The 16095-nt window shown below is 49.8% G+C and overlaps 11 protein-coding genes across 11 annotated transcripts; 6 read left to right on the forward strand and 5 right to left on the reverse strand.

The window, feature by feature from the left end:
* Window positions 1-564: 564 nt before the first annotated feature.
* On the forward strand, window positions 565-2910 carry B9G98_02889 (putative Rho-type GTPase-activating protein 2; the record flags this gene model as incomplete). The annotated part of the gene is made up of 1 exon (XM_024809446.1): window positions 565-2910. One exon carries the CDS (start codon window positions 565-567, stop codon window positions 2908-2910), a length of 2346 nt encoding a protein of 781 aa, XP_024665214.1.
* Window positions 2911-3035: 125 nt separating this feature from the next.
* Window positions 3036-4169, reverse strand: B9G98_02890 (Lipoyl synthase, mitochondrial; the record flags this gene model as incomplete). Its single annotated transcript, XM_024809447.1, has 1 exon — window positions 3036-4169. One exon carries the CDS (start codon window positions 4167-4169, stop codon window positions 3036-3038), a length of 1134 nt encoding a protein of 377 aa, XP_024665215.1.
* Window positions 4170-4779: 610 nt separating this feature from the next.
* B9G98_02891 (hypothetical protein) lies at window positions 4780-5096 on the forward strand (the record flags this gene model as incomplete). Its single annotated transcript, XM_024809448.1, has 2 exons — window positions 4780-4826; window positions 4871-5096. The coding sequence occupies 2 exons, from the start codon at window positions 4780-4782 to the stop codon at window positions 5094-5096; spliced, it is 273 nt and encodes a 90-aa protein (XP_024665216.1).
* Window positions 5097-5896: 800 nt separating this feature from the next.
* On the forward strand, window positions 5897-6829 carry B9G98_02892 (Arginase; the record flags this gene model as incomplete). Its single annotated transcript, XM_024809449.1, has 1 exon — window positions 5897-6829. The coding sequence occupies one exon, from the start codon at window positions 5897-5899 to the stop codon at window positions 6827-6829; it is 933 nt and encodes a 310-aa protein (XP_024665217.1).
* A 34-nt stretch (window positions 6830-6863) lies between these two features.
* Window positions 6864-8135, reverse strand: B9G98_02893 (putative aminotransferase C6B12.04c; the record flags this gene model as incomplete). The annotated part of the gene is made up of 1 exon (XM_024809450.1): window positions 6864-8135. The coding sequence occupies one exon, from the start codon at window positions 8133-8135 to the stop codon at window positions 6864-6866; it is 1272 nt and encodes a 423-aa protein (XP_024665218.1).
* A 437-nt stretch (window positions 8136-8572) lies between these two features.
* Window positions 8573-9718, forward strand: B9G98_02894 (Oxysterol-binding 4; the record flags this gene model as incomplete). Its single annotated transcript, XM_024809451.1, has 1 exon — window positions 8573-9718. One exon carries the CDS (start codon window positions 8573-8575, stop codon window positions 9716-9718), a length of 1146 nt encoding a protein of 381 aa, XP_024665219.1.
* A 339-nt stretch (window positions 9719-10057) lies between these two features.
* On the forward strand, window positions 10058-10309 carry B9G98_02895 (Cytochrome b-c1 complex subunit 8; the record flags this gene model as incomplete). Its single annotated transcript, XM_024809452.1, has 1 exon — window positions 10058-10309. The coding sequence occupies one exon, from the start codon at window positions 10058-10060 to the stop codon at window positions 10307-10309; it is 252 nt and encodes an 83-aa protein (XP_024665220.1).
* Window positions 10310-11045: 736 nt separating this feature from the next.
* On the reverse strand, window positions 11046-12497 carry B9G98_02896 (hypothetical protein; the record flags this gene model as incomplete). Its single annotated transcript, XM_024809453.1, has 1 exon — window positions 11046-12497. The coding sequence occupies one exon, from the start codon at window positions 12495-12497 to the stop codon at window positions 11046-11048; it is 1452 nt and encodes a 483-aa protein (XP_024665221.1).
* Window positions 12498-12764: 267 nt separating this feature from the next.
* Window positions 12765-13334, reverse strand: B9G98_02897 (60S ribosomal protein L9-A; the record flags this gene model as incomplete). Its single annotated transcript, XM_024809454.1, has 1 exon — window positions 12765-13334. One exon carries the CDS (start codon window positions 13332-13334, stop codon window positions 12765-12767), a length of 570 nt encoding a protein of 189 aa, XP_024665222.1.
* A 230-nt stretch (window positions 13335-13564) lies between these two features.
* B9G98_02898 (Protein CASP) lies at window positions 13565-15328 on the forward strand (the record flags this gene model as incomplete). Its single annotated transcript, XM_024809455.1, has 1 exon — window positions 13565-15328. One exon carries the CDS (start codon window positions 13565-13567, stop codon window positions 15326-15328), a length of 1764 nt encoding a protein of 587 aa, XP_024665223.1.
* Window positions 15329-15433: 105 nt separating this feature from the next.
* B9G98_02899 (60S ribosomal protein L17) lies at window positions 15434-15985 on the reverse strand (the record flags this gene model as incomplete). The annotated part of the gene is made up of 1 exon (XM_024809456.1): window positions 15434-15985. The coding sequence occupies one exon, from the start codon at window positions 15983-15985 to the stop codon at window positions 15434-15436; it is 552 nt and encodes a 183-aa protein (XP_024665224.1).
* Window positions 15986-16095: the final 110 nt, after the last annotated feature.

The raw sequence follows: 16095 nt of genomic DNA on the forward strand, positions 1-16095 counted from the left end.
ACCTGCGGCGGGGGGGAAGGGCGGAGCTCCTTGCGATCTCTGGGAAAAGGAACAAACATGGCTACTTAGGCGCCGGAAGCTTTGAGTGCATCAGTAACAGAACATATGTGGCGTGTGCCACAAGCCGCATCAAAATTAAAAGAACTTTCTACATATATTTCAATCTGGACCATCGGGAGCTGAAACGGGAGCAACGCAGCCACCTGCATCTCTAATAGGGCAGCGTTAGTAAGGCGGAATGACAAGGTGTGAAACCACAGGCGGATGCGACCTGTACTCGCCACCTGCAGATCAAGGCGTGCAATAAAATCCCCCGCATTTTGTGTAGAGGGACAAAAGAAGCAGTCTCCCGCACAGGAAGTCCTTGTTAGTTCTTACGTATATAATCTAGCCGGCGTCGTTCTCTGTGTAACCTCTGCCTATGCCTATCGTGCCGTTTGTGCATACCCCACCCATTCTCTGACGCATCTGTGAGGAGAATGAGTCCTCTGACCTGCGCTATAACCGAGATCTGCAGATTCGCAAATCGCCTTATCACTTGACCATCACACGGTAAAAATTTAGATGCTGTCTGCCCATGCTCCTCCTGCCCAAGTAAGGAGTCAAGATTGGCAAGTCCAGCTAGAGGATTTGGTAGCCAGTTGCCGGGACGGTCTGGAAGCGGCAAAACAGCGGCATTCAAAGCTACTCCAGGAGCTTTCTGCCGAGGAAACACTCCTAGCCGACTTGCAAGACCGTATGGACCAGGCTGAGGAGATGCTCCTGGACATGCGCTACCTGATCAAGTCCAGCCCCGCCGCGGCTGACCCGAACATTTTTCAGAGGGATGTTGGTGTGCTGAATGCAACGATGCGCTCGCCACACCCCACTCCTCCTGATGAAGCGGGCCCGTTATCTCCTGAAAGTGATCGAGGAAAGTTCAGATTCAAGGAAGAAGAGTCAAGCCAACCCCCGGTGAACCGATCTATCTTGTACGAAATCGCCAGTCAGCCTCTAAAAGAACCAATCAATCCTATTGGCCAGTCCACAACCAACAACTCAGATCTGTTCCAGAAGCCGGTGGCTACTGCCGAGAGTGATCAAGGTGTTTCTCAGCGGTTCAATTCTTTCAACCCCCCAAGGCCTCAGGATGCTCAGCCATCAGGTGCAGTTCCCGCTCGTTCTATGAAACGTTCCCAGACCCTTCCACAGCTGGCTACATCAAGCAGCAAGAGTCGCAGTAGCTTTAATGAGACTCCTGAGGGGCCGGCTTCTCCTGGTTCCTACTTACAGTCTAGCAAGGTGCCGCTCACCCGCACAGTCTCCACCATGTCCACAACTAGTGAAATGTCACAGGTATCAGCATCCCATCCGCTTTTGGAAAGACTCACTGAAGTTGTCACTGAGGTGGAGTATGGGCTTATCGGCAAACTTCCTGCTCACATGAGAACTCGCGGTGACCCAGTAGTTGTATTGAAATTGTCGGAAGGTGAGACAGTATGGCACGTTTGCAAATCCTATACCCAGCTTGTCAAGCTTGAAAAGCTTCTCCGTCCATTCTGTAAACAGTTGGGCCTGTCACTGCCGTGTTTCCCTGATCGAGGCATGTTCACCAACCAAACACCAGCGAACGTGGATCAAAGAAACGATATGCTGACTGCGTTCATTTCAGAGTTCCGCAAGGTCGCACATGCTGAGGCGTTGACTGGAGTTTCATTGCCCATCAAGCAGAGACAGGTAGTGGGCGCTTTCATGCTCTCTGACGTGGTAGAGCTATCCGCTTCCAAGAACCCGAAAGGATACCTTTTGCGCAAAAGCCGCTTTGGAAACTGGAAGTTGCGCTATTACGTTGTTAACGGCTCATTTTTAGACGTTTATGAAACAATCGAGAGCCCGCCTGTCGAATCGATCAGAATCAAAGGTTCGACTGTGCGTTTTGTCGAGCCGCCCTTGATCGGTAATACCGACGAAAGAAACACTTTTGAGATTCTCGACGCTCGTAAAAAACGATCACTGTTTTGTGCAGACTGTCCTGCTACTCGGGAGAAGTGGGTTCATACCTTGGCTGATCTGTCTACGGCACCCCTTGTGCGGCCTTCAACTCTTCCTATACCCTTGTTATTTACTCGTTCGAATTCTTTGCCCCCTGCTCTGAGGTTGAATCGTACCATTCAGCATATCCGTCGGCCTAGCAATGCGGAGTCGTCATTGATGTTCACAGAGTCTGACGATGCCGAGAATAATTCACATGTGTCCAACTTGTCAGCTCATCGTAATTTCAGTGACTCCATGGGGCTCCCCCAGCCACATAGCCCGTCTTGGAGGTCGGTGTCATCTGGCAAATACGATAGTTCGCAGCCCCGCAGAGTATTTGGGGCGTCTTTGGAGTCCACTATGAAGGTTGCCACTCGCACATATCAAGGTTGTGAGCTTCCTGCTATTCTCGTGAGATGCCTGGAGATCTTGAACACGAATGATGCATTGAATGAAGAAGGACTTTTCCGCATCACAGGTGCTCAGTCAAAACTCGACAAGCTTGAGGCTGCGTTCGAAAAGAAAGGTGACCTCGATTTGAAAGCTGCCTGCGACGATGTGCATGTGGTTGCGACCCTCTTGAAGCGGTATCTGAGAAGCCTTCCTGACTCTTTCTTACCTGGCGCAGACGATACGTCATTGAGAAACTTTGTGGGGCTTGATGGGCCTGCGCGTGTAGCTTATGCCGCTCAAACAGTACAGCGCTTGCCTGAGTTACACTATAATGTCCTTGTGTCGGTTATTGCTCTGCTTGTTAGAGTAACAAAGCACGAGCACTCTAATAAGATGACCAGCAGAAATGTGAGCATTGTCTTGTCTCCATCCCTTAATGTACCCTCTGAAGTCAGTCTAATCTGGATCGAGAACTTTTCTGCTATTTTCAAGCTTCAACAATAATGTACTGTATATTTAAACTAATTTTCTCCTGTGAGATGTAGCACCTATTCAGAGAACGTAGCTGAGGACTAAGCCATGGTGGCATTTTAAATGAAGATATTTCTTTTAATATTTAAATAAATGGATTAAACAGATGCTTCGCTGGGGGCTCTTCCCTTGAGAACGTTTTCAATGAAAGTTTCTCCCGCCTTGTACGAGGACCGAACCAGAGGGCCGCTTGCGCAGTACAAAAAGCCAAGCTCCATTGCACGGTCATGCCAGAACTGGAATTTCTCAGGAGTGACATACTCTGCCACCTTCATATGGCGCTTTGTGGGGCGCATGTATTGTCCAAAAGTCACCACATCGACGCCGACTTCTCGCAAGCGACGAAGAGTGCGCTCGATCTGGTCGTCGGTCTCACCAAAACCGAGCATTATAGAGGTTTTAGTGATCAGAGAGGGCACAGTCTGCTTTGCACGAGCCAAAACGTTGATGCTCTGATCAAAAGTAGCTCGTCTGTCGCGAACGAACGGAGTCAGTTCCTCGACACATTCAACATTATGGGCGTAAACATCCAAACCAGAACGAGCCAGAACGTCAACCATGTTGAGATCACCACGGAAATCACCACCCAAGCACTCAACAAGAGTCTTGCCCCGGCTTTTCTCTTTGATCAGCTGGACGGTTTTGGCGAAGTGATTGGCACCTCCGTCGGACAGATCATCACGATCCACCGTAGTAAGGACGACATATCCTAGTCCCCACTCGGCGATTGCGGTTGCAGTATGATCAGGTTCGTTTGGATCGAGCGGGCCAGGGGTGCGGCTGGTTTTAACCGAACAGAACCGACAACCACGAGTACAAGTGTCGCCCATCAGCATAATCGTAGCAGTGGCACGGCTTTTGTCGCTGCCGCCCCAGCATTCACCAATATTGGGGCAGCGAGCCTCCTCACAAACTGTATGCAGTTTCAGTCCCCGCACGTCGGACTTGAGTTTGTGATAGTTTGAGCCTTTGGGGATAGGCGTTTTGAGCCATTTCGGCAGCCTGACAGCCTCCTCAGGAATGGCAGCGGCCACCATATCCTGACCAGCAAAATCAGAGGCCTTTCCAGAAACGAAGTCCTCGAAAGAAGGGCCAGAATTGAGGCGATGCTTGAGGAGCAGCTTCCGGGATTTCCCATTGGAGGCTGTTTCCGCTTCAGTAGAGATAAATCGAGCGACGGAGCCAAGCGAACATTTGGGCACAGAGAGCTTTGAAGTCTGGAGCCGCAACATATCAAAAATAAGAAGCGACAGCGATGGCCTCGAAACTACAGCGAGAGATAATCGAGATATAAAATTATTAATTGGGGACGGTTAGCTTTTGGGGAGGGTGGGGGACCGGGCTGACTCGGGAGTACCCGGTACACCCAGTGTAGGAAAGTGGTGTGGTGGCCTGTGCCCGGGCATAAAACACTTGGCGGTTACTACACGGGGCCTCAAAGGGGGGCGCTGCCACCAGGTTTAGGGGAAATTGGAGCGATGGACGAGAAAGTCGAATGAAACAGTAATTTTCTCTGAAAGCTGCTGGTACTTAAAATCCACACAAATTTACCCCTTTGCGTATTTTCATATACACATTTAGGTCATGAGTTTCGAAGTTCTTCAGGGTGTCCTCCAAAAGCAACCTGCATGACCCAAGTATGCAGGTTTCCTCGGAGCAATTGCCTATTAGCGGGAAGTATACAAAAGCTAAGAGTGCGAGTAAAAAAAACGCGTCAAAAAACATACTACGGAGGAAAAATACTAATTCTACGTACACGCGCAATTTTTGTCCAAAACAACCGCGGTTTGGGCGCTTTTCGAACATCACATCTTTACATTTACCATGACTATTTTTACTGCAATGCAGGGTATTATAAAATTTACCGGCCACGCTGCAGGTTCTGGGAAGTATATAACAGTGGGAAGTTTTTCGATTACAGCGTTAAACCAAGCTACCTTTTACACATGTCTGAATTCTACACTCTGTCCACCCCCGAACTCTCCCCCGAGCAGGAGAAGATCTTTGCTCACGCCATGTCTCCCTCGTGGTCTCGTGCTTCTACCACTTCGCGCAAGCACGCGAAGGAGCACAAGGCTGAGGCCAAGGCAGACGAGAAAGCCGCCGCTGACCAGCACCACCGCAGCCTTTTGAAGAAGCTGAACAAGATTTTCTCCTAAGTTCAGCGCGCCCTGTGGGACCCCTTTTTAATTTTCAACCACCCCAAATGCGGTGAGCCTGCAATTGCCTGCAACGACAAAAACAATATTTAATCTCAACATTAAAAGAATATATGTATAATTAATGATCCTTGATCCACTGAAAACGAGCTTGCGACTACTTGCGACCGCTTGCTCAAGTTACCCTGTTTCGACAGCCCTTTATATTCCATTTGTAATATTTTTTTTTTCTTCGTGCGGACTCCATAGCATCACCGTGTTGCTTGTGTTTCATGAATCCCACTGAAGAACAAGCGTCAAGCTAATGGACAGATGAACAACGGTTGTCTTAACGCCCTTCATCACTTATTGCGACTGTTTTGCAGCAGACCCGTGTAGTAGTGGTGAGGGCTGGGGAGCCATACATATTCATTCATATTTAATCTGAGAAATAGTTTCACGCTTCACGATGTTTCGTTTTTCAGCGATTTCACGTCTCGCGTGGTCTCACATATTGAGATCGCAAAAGGCTTGAAATCGCGACAGGGCCTGAAATCGCCCAACGACCTGAGGTCGGCCTCTGTCAGTGCTCTGGATCAAGTATGTCTCATTAAACATCCTGATCTGTGCCAGTGGGTGTCATTCATGCACGCTGTGCGAAAACAACGGGTTGGGTCGGCTTATCTCCATTTCGGTATTGCCTGCACTTAACGCTCATCCGTGCAGATCTACCGACCAGGTGCGCCTCCACCTGCACTTAGGAGAAGTTGTGGACAAGTATATAAGATGAGAAAATCCCAAGGACAGAGGCTTGCAAGAACATGCAGAACAAAGATAATAAAGAGTTGTATATTGTTGGCGCGCCCTTCGCTGGCGGCCAGGGCAAGCAGGGCGTTGACGAGGCTCCCAAGCTGCTTCTGAGGGAAGGTCTGGAGACAGAGATCCAGAACCTTGGCTGGAATACCCACGTCTCCCACCTAGAATTCGAAGAGGTCAAAAACGATACCCCTATTTCGAACATGAAGAACCCCCGGTTCGTCTCCAAAGCTGCAGAGAAGGTATACGATTCGGTCAAAGCGGCTGCCGAGAAGGGATTCGTGCTCACTGTCGGTGGTGACCACTCTATTGGTGCTGGCACGGTCGCAGGTGTGCTGGCAGCCCATCCTGAAGCAGTCGTGCTCTGGATCGACGCGCATGCAGATATCAACACCCCAGCTGCAACGCAATCTGGAAATATCCACGGCTGCCCTCTGTCGTTCCCTACTGGCATCGACGAGCTGCCCGAAGATGTCGAGGACGGCGTTTTTAAATGGCTTCCTCGCAAGAGCCTTGACTTTTCCCGTTTGGCCTACATCGGTCTCCGCGATGCCGACGAGTTCGAAAAGAGCGTGATTCGCAAATACAACATCGCTGCATATTCTATGCATGATGTGGACAAGTATGGCATTGCTCGCGTCGTTGAGATGGCTCTCCGCCGTGTCAACCCAGGAAACACTCGCCCAATTCATTTGTCCTTCGACGTCGACGCTCTGGACCCGTTCTTTGCTCCCAGCACTGGCACCCCTGTTCGTGGAGGCCTGACTTGGCGCGAGGGCTGCTACATCTGCGAGGCGGTCGCAGAAACGGGCAACCTGGTCGCCATGGATCTGGTTGAATGCAACCCTCATCTCGGGGAACACGACGAACACATCAAGTCTACTCTCCACTCTGGCATTGCTCTGGTCAAGAGTGCTCTTGGCCAAACGCTCTTGTAAAGCATGTATAGACTCTCTAAATTTCCTCTATGCTCTAACTGATGTATTTCTTGAGGGCACGAAGACGTACAACTGCCTCCTCCAGAAGATGATCGTCCTTGCAAACAGCAAAGCGCTGATAGTTCTCTAGTAAAGGATAGCTTGGAGGGGTGACGAACTCGGTTGGCGGAATTGCGACCACGCCAAATTGATGGATCAACCAAAATGCAAGCTTGAAATCGCGGGGGCGCCCACTGATCGACTCGGGGAACTGGAAATCAGGTGGAATGTGGACCTTTGAAAAATTCACCAGTAAGAAGTATCCGCCCTCAGACGTACTGTATGGAAGGCCTAGTTCGTCAAATACCGACTGTAGAATGGCATACTTGTGTTTGAACATCTTCACAGTGTCCTGGTAGTAGGTGCCGTTGCGAGCGATTTCAAGGGCCTCCGAGCTGGCAATTTGCAGAGGAGTGTTGACACAGAATACAATACGCGTGTGTGCAGCTGCCACATACTTGATCAGATGCTCAGGGCCAATAACCCAGCCAACCCGCCAGCCAGTGGCAGCAAAAGTCTTTCCAGCAGAACCCACCGTCAGAGTAAGGTTGTAGATTTCAGGAGACAAGGCACCCAGGCGAGTGAACTTCCCGTAGTACAGACTGTCGTACACTTCATCAGAAAGAAGGATGAAGTTGTGCTTGATAGCTAAAGCACTGATCTTGAGCAGCTCTTGCTCAGAAAACACTTTGCCGATGGGGTTATGGGGGGAATTGAGCACCATCATTTTCGTTTTTGGAGTGATGGCGGCCTCAAGCTCATCGAAATCAATGTACCAGTTGTTGGCACTGGACGTCTTCTCTGCATCCTTGGGAGGATGGATGGGTACGAACTTGGGCACGCCGCCAGGGAGCTTGATGTTCGAAATGTACTGGTCGAAAAACGGTTCGAATACAATGACCTCATCGCCATCGTCCAAAAACGCAGTGAAGGCAGCATACATGCCCTCATTAGCACCAGCAGTGACGAGAATTTCAGTCTTGGGGTCGAGGTTCCTCTTGTAGGAACCTGAGTATGTTTTGGCCAACGAGTTCAGTAGCTCAGGCCGGCCACGCGTAGGCGAGTACTGGTTGAAAGCAGGCACATCAATCGCCTTCTTGGCCGCCGCCAGAGCAAAATCCGGAGGTGCATAAGAAAAAAAGCCCTGCCCAAGATTGACGACCGGACGGCCCTGGTCTTTTTCGGCCTGTGCAGCAGCCTCATTGATCAAAGACCACACGTCCTTTGTGTGCGACTCCACGTGCGAACTGGGCTTTGGGAATGGCATTGATGAAAAGTGATGCGCACAGCGAAACCGGTTAGAAATCCGGGTTTTCCCATCGTGATGTTGCGTCATGGCGGTTAGGGGTATGACTGACAGGCGGAGATAAGCCAGTGCTGCGGCGGTTTGGCGAAGTTTGTAGACTAGCATTGCGGCAGACGCGGTAGAGAGAAGAGGCTGGGCCTACAAAGGTGAGCTAGCGGTCCAGCGGAAGTGAAAAGGGGAAGCGTGCTTATTCACTGGCGCTTTTGTACTTACCGGCGCCTTGATCGCTGAACTATGCAGATTCGATCAGATACCAAATTGACAATCCGCCGCGTTGGGCTAGTCTAGCAAAAAAGCCAATTCCCAACTAGGTTTGGTTTCCGCTTCCGGGCGCACGACTTCCAGACTCGTCAGGGCGCAGCTCATAACCGGTTAGCTAAGCAGAATCGTGTCCAAGTATGAGCACAGGCAAATCGAGCTCGTCGTCGTCTTTGGGCGCCTGGAAGTCTCTGCTGTCGTCAGTGGCGTCGTTCCGGGGTGATTTATCCAGTTTGACCGCCCCGCCGTTCATTCTTTCGCCCACCTCGCAGCTGGAATACACTCAGTACTGGTATCCTGGCCACGACATGTTTGTCGACCCTGCCACCGAAGAGGATCCCGAGCAGCGATTCATCAAAGTCGTGAAATGGGCAATTGCATGCCACCGCGCTCATTATACCCAGCGCAATGTGAACGAAGGCTACGAAAAGAAGCCCCTGAACCCGTTTTTAGGCGAGCTGTTCACAGGCAAATGGCAGCACTCCGAGGCAACTGTTCGTGCCGAGCAAGTTAGCCACCACCCACCTGTTTCTGCCTTCAAAATCAATACAAAGGAAGGGGCTGAAGCCGAGGGTTACGTTGGCGTGAAGGCCAAGTTCTCCGGCTCAATTAAAGTCAAACAGGTCGGCCACACCGTTTACACACTCAAAGACCGCAACGAGATCTACTGTATGGGTCTGCCGTCGCTACATATCGAAGGCTTTTTGACTGGCGCGCCCTACATCGAGCTGGACGGCGAGAACTTTGTTACGTCGACCACAGGTTATCGTGCCACCATCTCCTACAGCGGTGCAGGCTACTTTAGTGGCCAGAAGCATTCCATCAAGGTGGTCATTTTCAAGGAAAGCGATCCCTCGAAAATCCTGTATACCATCAAAGGACAATGGCACAAGGCCATGATCATCAAGAACGAGGCCACCGGCGCCGAGTCTCAATTCTTAGACCTTAGCAAAGTTACGCAACCTCCGGAGCTCTTTGTGGTCGATATCGACAACCAGCACCCTCTTGAGAGCCGCAGGGCCTGGGAAAAGGTTGCTGCAGCCATCCGCAAGGGAGACTATGACGAGATCACGCGCGAAAAGTCCAAGATCGAGAACAAGCAGCGTGAGATGAGGAAGGCCGAGGGTGCAGAGGGGAAATCATGGGACCGTCGCTGGTTCGGTGCTTACAAGCATTCTGAGGATCAGCACAAAGAACTCTTACCCCATACAAACGAAGAAATCTGGCGATTCCACGAAGAGCGCTGGGAGGCTGACGAGGACTTCCAGAAGCGTCACATTGAATGATCTTACCCGTCGTTTACTCCGTCCACATCGTCCACATACACGTTAGAACTAATTACACTCTCAAAAAAACAACGCAGGGACCGTCGAGTGTTGGTGAGGGGAGAACTCGAGCGAGTTCAGTCGAAGAACACTCGGCAGGTCAAGCAGCAAAACACTAGCTCCATAAATATTGTTGCCAATGCATCAAACCTAGCCATACCGCTCGCCGTCCTCGACGATTTTTATTGTCATTTTTCCGACCCCAGGACTTTTAGGGTAGGGGCGCGTAGAATGCCTGCCCCGGTTAGTAAGCTAAAATATAAGCCAATAAGGACTTTTGCTTTCTGACAAACTGCACTAATGGCTGGTCACGGTTTCCCTGGTCCGAAACAAAAGTACACTGTGCGCTACGGGTTGTCGCCCAACGCACAGAACCCTTTCAAGGGCATGCTCTACAACGCCTTTTTCAACACCTTCCGCCGCACGCGCTCCCAGTTCCTGTACCTGCTGATTCCTTTCGGCTCGTACTACTACCTGTGGAACTGGGCCAACGACTACAACCAGTGGCTGTATACTAAGGACGGCCGCACCACTCTCCTGAGCTACGATTAAATTGTCTATATTGCGAGTACATCGTTGCTCAGCTGGTATCCAAACGCTACAGGCTATTTTCGCGATCAGGTGAGACTAAAAGCTTATTTTTGGCTTCAAAAGTATCTATAAATACCAAATGCTGTCTGAAATGGTTGCAAAAATCTTGAATGTATAGTTTAAAGTCGTTTTGTATTACTGCGATGGTCTTCACGAAACTCTATTGATGAGTTTGCCTTCACAGCAACAAATATAAATATGTTGTCGACCTATCGCTGGCAGCATGGTATTGCTGAGGGTTTTCTATCTTGGCTTTGTGGCAGCACAGGCGTTCGCACTGTCGCCCGGCCAAGTATTTAACCTGAGAGCTATTGCCCCCGGTCACCAGCGGGTAGACAAGCAGTTAATCCGAGTGTATGGTGATAGCACTTTAGGTATCGCCGATCCTTATAACAGCAACGCAAGGGCCCTTCATGGAGTATACATGTCGGAGTATGGCATGATCTTGCAGCCGGAGCCTTTGCAATGCATCAAGCCCAACTACCAAAGTGTGTTGATGGTAAATGACAGTCTTTACTCCTCAAGCACCAATGTTCAGGTCCAGGGAAACCGACTGAGCTTCTCAACACCAGTGCACATCTGTCCTTCGTTAAACGACGTGTTGATTCAAACAAACCCCGCTGCCCCCAGCTGTCCAGATGCCATCCCAGTAGAACTAGAGCTGGTTGAATCAGTGGTTAACGCAAATCTCCTCTAGTTAATGCGGTCTAAATGAGGACTGGATCGTTATTTTTCCGAACACGTCTGGTTGGTTCAGCGATAGTTTGCCTTGTTGAGCGAGTCGCAAAACCGAGAAAAACGCATGCCCTTTACTCAGACGAGTTGCTGTGTGGACTTGATCAAACAGACATTTCCCACCAAGGGTGTTTACTTTTTCCAATATTGCCACATCGTCCTCTTCTGTGACTCGGCCAGCCATCAACGCATCTTGGCCAGTCAACTGTTGTAAGAAACCCTGAAGTTCGTTTTGGTCTCTTTGAAAGCTCCCAGAGATACGTGGGTGTGGCGGTAATTCATCCCACGATTCAGGAAGAAGACCCACTGTATCCAGGGTGTGTTCAAACTCCCCCTTTCGAAGTTCCAGCATTGGACTTCCCGGTGTCTCATCAAATTCAATATCACTGTTGTCTGCATCATCCATTATATCAAATTGGTTGTCGAAAGCGTCTAGATGAGGGGATTCATCCGCATCAGAGCTCTGGTCTGGTGTTATCAGGTCTGGTGTCGGCATGGCCGGTGGTGCTGCTTTGTTTTTCTTCAGCAGCTCAGCCTCTCTGCGTTTTCGATTATGCCTAGCAGACCAAGTTTCTCGACCCCAAAACAATCGTTCAAATGTTATTTTCTTCGATGGCCGAGAGGCATTTTTGCAGAACTCATCATAGCCATCAAACCACTCATTTAGTTTATCTTGGGAATAAAATATCTCTTTTTGAATAGTCACTTTAGATTTCCTTGAGGGATCTTGTCTTGCTTCTGTAGGGTCCTCTGTTTCATCCGGTTCGCTGAAATCTAAAGGCTCGATCGGTTCATCGGGGTAGACTGGTTCACTGAACGTAACTGGCGAAGCAATTGGCGTTACTTGGTTGAAAGGAGTATCGGAATGTTCCGTCAGATCAAACAAGACCTGATTCGCGTTACCAAATAAATCACTCTGGTATGAAAGCATACTTTCTGTGACAGAAGAGTAGTCGGACTCGGTTTGGTCCAAGGGGAAGTCTGTTAACCGAATAGAATCGCTGATGGAATGCGACGGTGTCTGGGTGTAGGCGAGTTTGGGCAGTTTATAAGGTGGCCAGTCCTTTTCCAGCTCTAAGTTGATGAGCGGGTTCTCTGGGAGAGTGTGGGAGCGAGACCTTCGAGCAGGTAGCAGTAGCGGGTCTGTTTTAGGTTTAGATTTGACAATGTTCATCGATTTCCAGGTCCGTATAACCTCTATACTCAGTATTCGCCCATTTGACGAGATGATTTTGCAAACCCCTAGCAAAATGTGTGCCTTCTGTCTCAAAGACAAGGGCGCATCGGCAAGATGCGGCACAATAGTCGTGGTCTCTGAGTCAAACCCGTGTTTAGAATCGTTCTGGCTCCAGAACGAAGCAGAGTACGCCTTTTTATACAGCCGCTCGGCCATAGTAAAAGATGGTTGATCCATTGCAAAGTGACCAGGTGACGGACCACTTTTTGTGACCGGTCAGAGGCCCACCATGCAGGCGGTCGAGATTGTGCATGAGGGAGCAGAATGGGTTTTAAAAGAGAAAGGGAATAACTTGTTTTGATTAGAGGACTCGATAACACACTTTACAGGTTATCGACTGGATAGGGAGCCAATCTGTAGATTGGGGACCTTCTATGTGAGTGATACGAGTCCTCTCGTATCGGCCCGGGGGCCAAAAAACCAAAATACTATAAGAGATATAAATTAGGCGTCCTGCTCAATGACACCCTTTTCAGATACATAAATACCGTCCAAGAACTTACGGATATCCTTGTTGCGAGCCTTGCAAATCTGCTGGATGTCCGCGGCGGTCTGAGAAACGTTCTCGACCGAGTTACCGGTGAGAATGAGCTCATCCTTCTGGCCCTTGGAGATTTCGACCTTGACGCCCTCAAGCGCGTTGACGATACGCACCTGCTTCTCGCCAAGGTAGTTACGGATCTCGACCTTCGCACCGTTGTTCTCGATGTTGACGTTGATGGGGAAATGAGCATACACATAGCGCATCTTGTACTTGAAGCCCTTGGTGACACCAACAATCATGTTGTGCACAAGAGACTTGACAGTACGCAACGCAGCGACTTGCTTGCGCGAGCCGTGCAAAATGTACAGCTTGATGAGCTTGTCGTTGACCTTCTTGAAGGTAACGTCGACGTGCTGGAGGTTCTTCTTGAGAGTACCGCGGGGACCAGTAACTGTGATGTTACGGGCCTTGATCTCGACGGTGACGCCCTCGGGGACTTCCAAACTCTGCTCAGAGGTGATATACTTCATGTCGTTAGGTAGAGATGTTTGGCAGGGACGAATTTTTCATAATCTGCATCATCACGTGAGTTACCCGGCCGCACATACCACTCGCCAAAATTGTGAGCCCATATAGCAGTTAAACGTGATTAATGGGCTCACCCTGTGTATTCCGCGGTGTCTCCCTCCTCGCATTCTCGTTCTGGGTCTCCTTTCGCCAACCTCTATATATCCACCTCTGTGCTGTCTAATAAACCCAAATGGCGGACGCATTCCAGCAAGCCATCAAAGCATGGCACGACATTGGGCTAAGCAATCTACAGAAAACGCTTGATGAGCAGGGCATCAAAATCAGTGAAAGCCAGGCGGAGGGCGTTGCCAAGAGGAAGGAACTCTCCGCTAAGACCAAAGAGTTCAAGCGCCTCGACGAGGCGGAGAAAATGGCCAGTATGAAGTCTCTTCTCAAATTATACCAGGCAGAGATCGACAATTTGACAAACAGATGCAAGTTTGCCGAAAGCTGTTTCATGAATGTGTACAAGTTGATGGCAGACGCCCCAGATCCGGAACCGCTCCTTGAAGCGTCGTCGAGCTCGGTTCAGCAGGCGTCTGAGCTTGTTTCGTTGAAAGAAAAGAATTCACAGCTTGAGAAAAAGCTTGTCAAGTACTCTGATTATGAGAAAGTCAAGGGAAAGCTGGTTGATCTGGAAATGAGACAGGCCGAAGTGACTGCGGAGAAGGTTACCGCCAAGCAGAAGGAAATCGAGGCCATCTGGGACGAGAAATCCAAAGCTTGGGAAAGCAAAGAGAAGGAACTCAGCCAACAGGTCACAGAGCTCAAAGGACAGCTCAGTGTTGCCACCGCTCAGCTGTCAAATCAATCCAATCGTGATTTTACCGATACAGATCTGAAGCTTGCCGAGCTAAACACTACGGCGCGAGAACTTGAGAAAATGTCGGTGAAAGTGATTCAACTCGAAAACCGTAATGTACAGCTACGAAAAGACCTCGAAAATGCCAAATCCGGCACGAGCGATCTCGAGCTTCGTCAAACTTACGACGCAAAGATTGCTCAATTGGAGAGCGACAATGACGTTTTAGCAGCTCAGAGCAACAACATGCGTCAACAGCTGCTTGCTCAAATTCAGGAATTGAAGAAGAACCAGACAGTTTCCGAAGCATCGTTGCAGAAAGCCAATTCCGAGCTGCTAGCTGCTAAAACCACTTTGGCTCAGCAACAAGACTACGAACAGATCAAGAAGGAGGTGGCTATTCTGCGTGCTATGGAGTTTGGCAACGACGAATCTACGATTGAAAGCAGCGATTACGAACAGGTATTGCAACTGAAAAACAACAAGCTGAACGATGAGCTGGTAGCTTTGCGTGTTTTGAATGAAAAGACAAGCAAAGAAAACAAGCAACTTCAGTCTCAAATCAAAGAATTCCAAGACCAAGCCTTGTCTCATCGCCAACTAGTCGAAAAGCTTGAAAATGATCTCGCAGTATTGCATACCGATGATTCGGTTTCAACTGTTTCAGGATGGACACCTGTTCCTCGACGCCTTTCCCCGGTCTCATCAATTGCCGGTCAAACCAACACATCGGCAGCTCCTCATCAAAACGTGGATATGCTCGGTATAATCACCCAGCAGCGCGATCGATTTAAAGAGCGTAGTCAAAGTTTGGAGGAAGATTTGCGAAAGGCCACACTGGCTATGAGCTCGCTCAATAAAGAACTGGAAGCCGTCAAGCAAGACAATATCGCATTGTACCAACGGTCGCGGTACGTCCAGCAAACCCAAAACAAGTCCAACAACCGTCTAAGAGGGGCCTATGAGGAGGGCCTAAGTGCTTATCAGCAGTTCAAAAGCCTGGAAACGGAACGGGCAATGGCAGGTATGAGTGCCTTCGACCGAGTCTTGTTTGCAATATTCCGTCGCGCCTTGCTTGAACCAAAGTTCAGATACGGGTCTCTCGCCTATGTAGCAGCCCTTCATTTGGCGGTCATATTTATAGCTCTGTGATTTAATGTCTCCAGGGGGAGATTAGGGAACTTCTTGAAACTTCAATTTTTTTACTTCCATACAGCTAAGGCTAGACAAGAAATTTTGTTATGAAATGTAGCATAATTAGGCAGACAGACGCTTCTGAGCGAGCAAACGACCGCGCTGGCGGCTGGAAAGGTGCAGGGGCTTCTTGTCAGTGGCCTTGGGGACAGCCTCCTGCTCCTCAGTGAGGTGGATCTCAATGTGGCAGGGGCAGGACAAATAAGCGTTGATGCGGCCGTGGGCGCGGAAAGTGCGGCGGCGCTGGTTAGGGGCCTGGTTAACCTGGATGTGAGAGATAACAAGAGCGTCGGTGTTGAGACCCTTGGTATCGGCGTTGGCCTGGGCGTTCTTGAGCAGATCAGTGATGTACTGAACAGACTTGACGGGCCAGCGGGCCTTGGTAACACCGAACTCTTTGCCCTGGGCAGTGCGGCCGATAGAACCAGCATGCTTGCGGAAAGGAATGGCGCGCTTCTTCTCAAGGACAGCCTCCAGGTACTGGTAGGCCTTGTCCAAACGCCAGCCCTTGATGGCCTGAGCGGTAGCCTGGGTATTCTTGAAAGAAGTCCGCAGGTACGAGCCACGAGCCGAAGCGTAGGCTGAATTATCGGGGGTCTTGCTGTACCGAGTCATTTGCAGGGTGCGAGATACTCGATGCGTGGTATTCAAACCTTGAGAGTGTGTACGTTTGTGACAGCTGAGCCCTGAGCCCTAATCGATATTCATGCAAGGATCTATTTTGT

This window comes from Wickerhamiella sorbophila (assembly GCF_002251995.1).
Source record: "Wickerhamiella sorbophila strain DS02 chromosome Unknown contig3, whole genome shotgun sequence".
In the NCBI taxonomy this organism is placed as follows: domain Eukaryota; kingdom Fungi; phylum Ascomycota; class Dipodascomycetes; order Dipodascales; family Trichomonascaceae; genus Wickerhamiella; species Wickerhamiella sorbophila.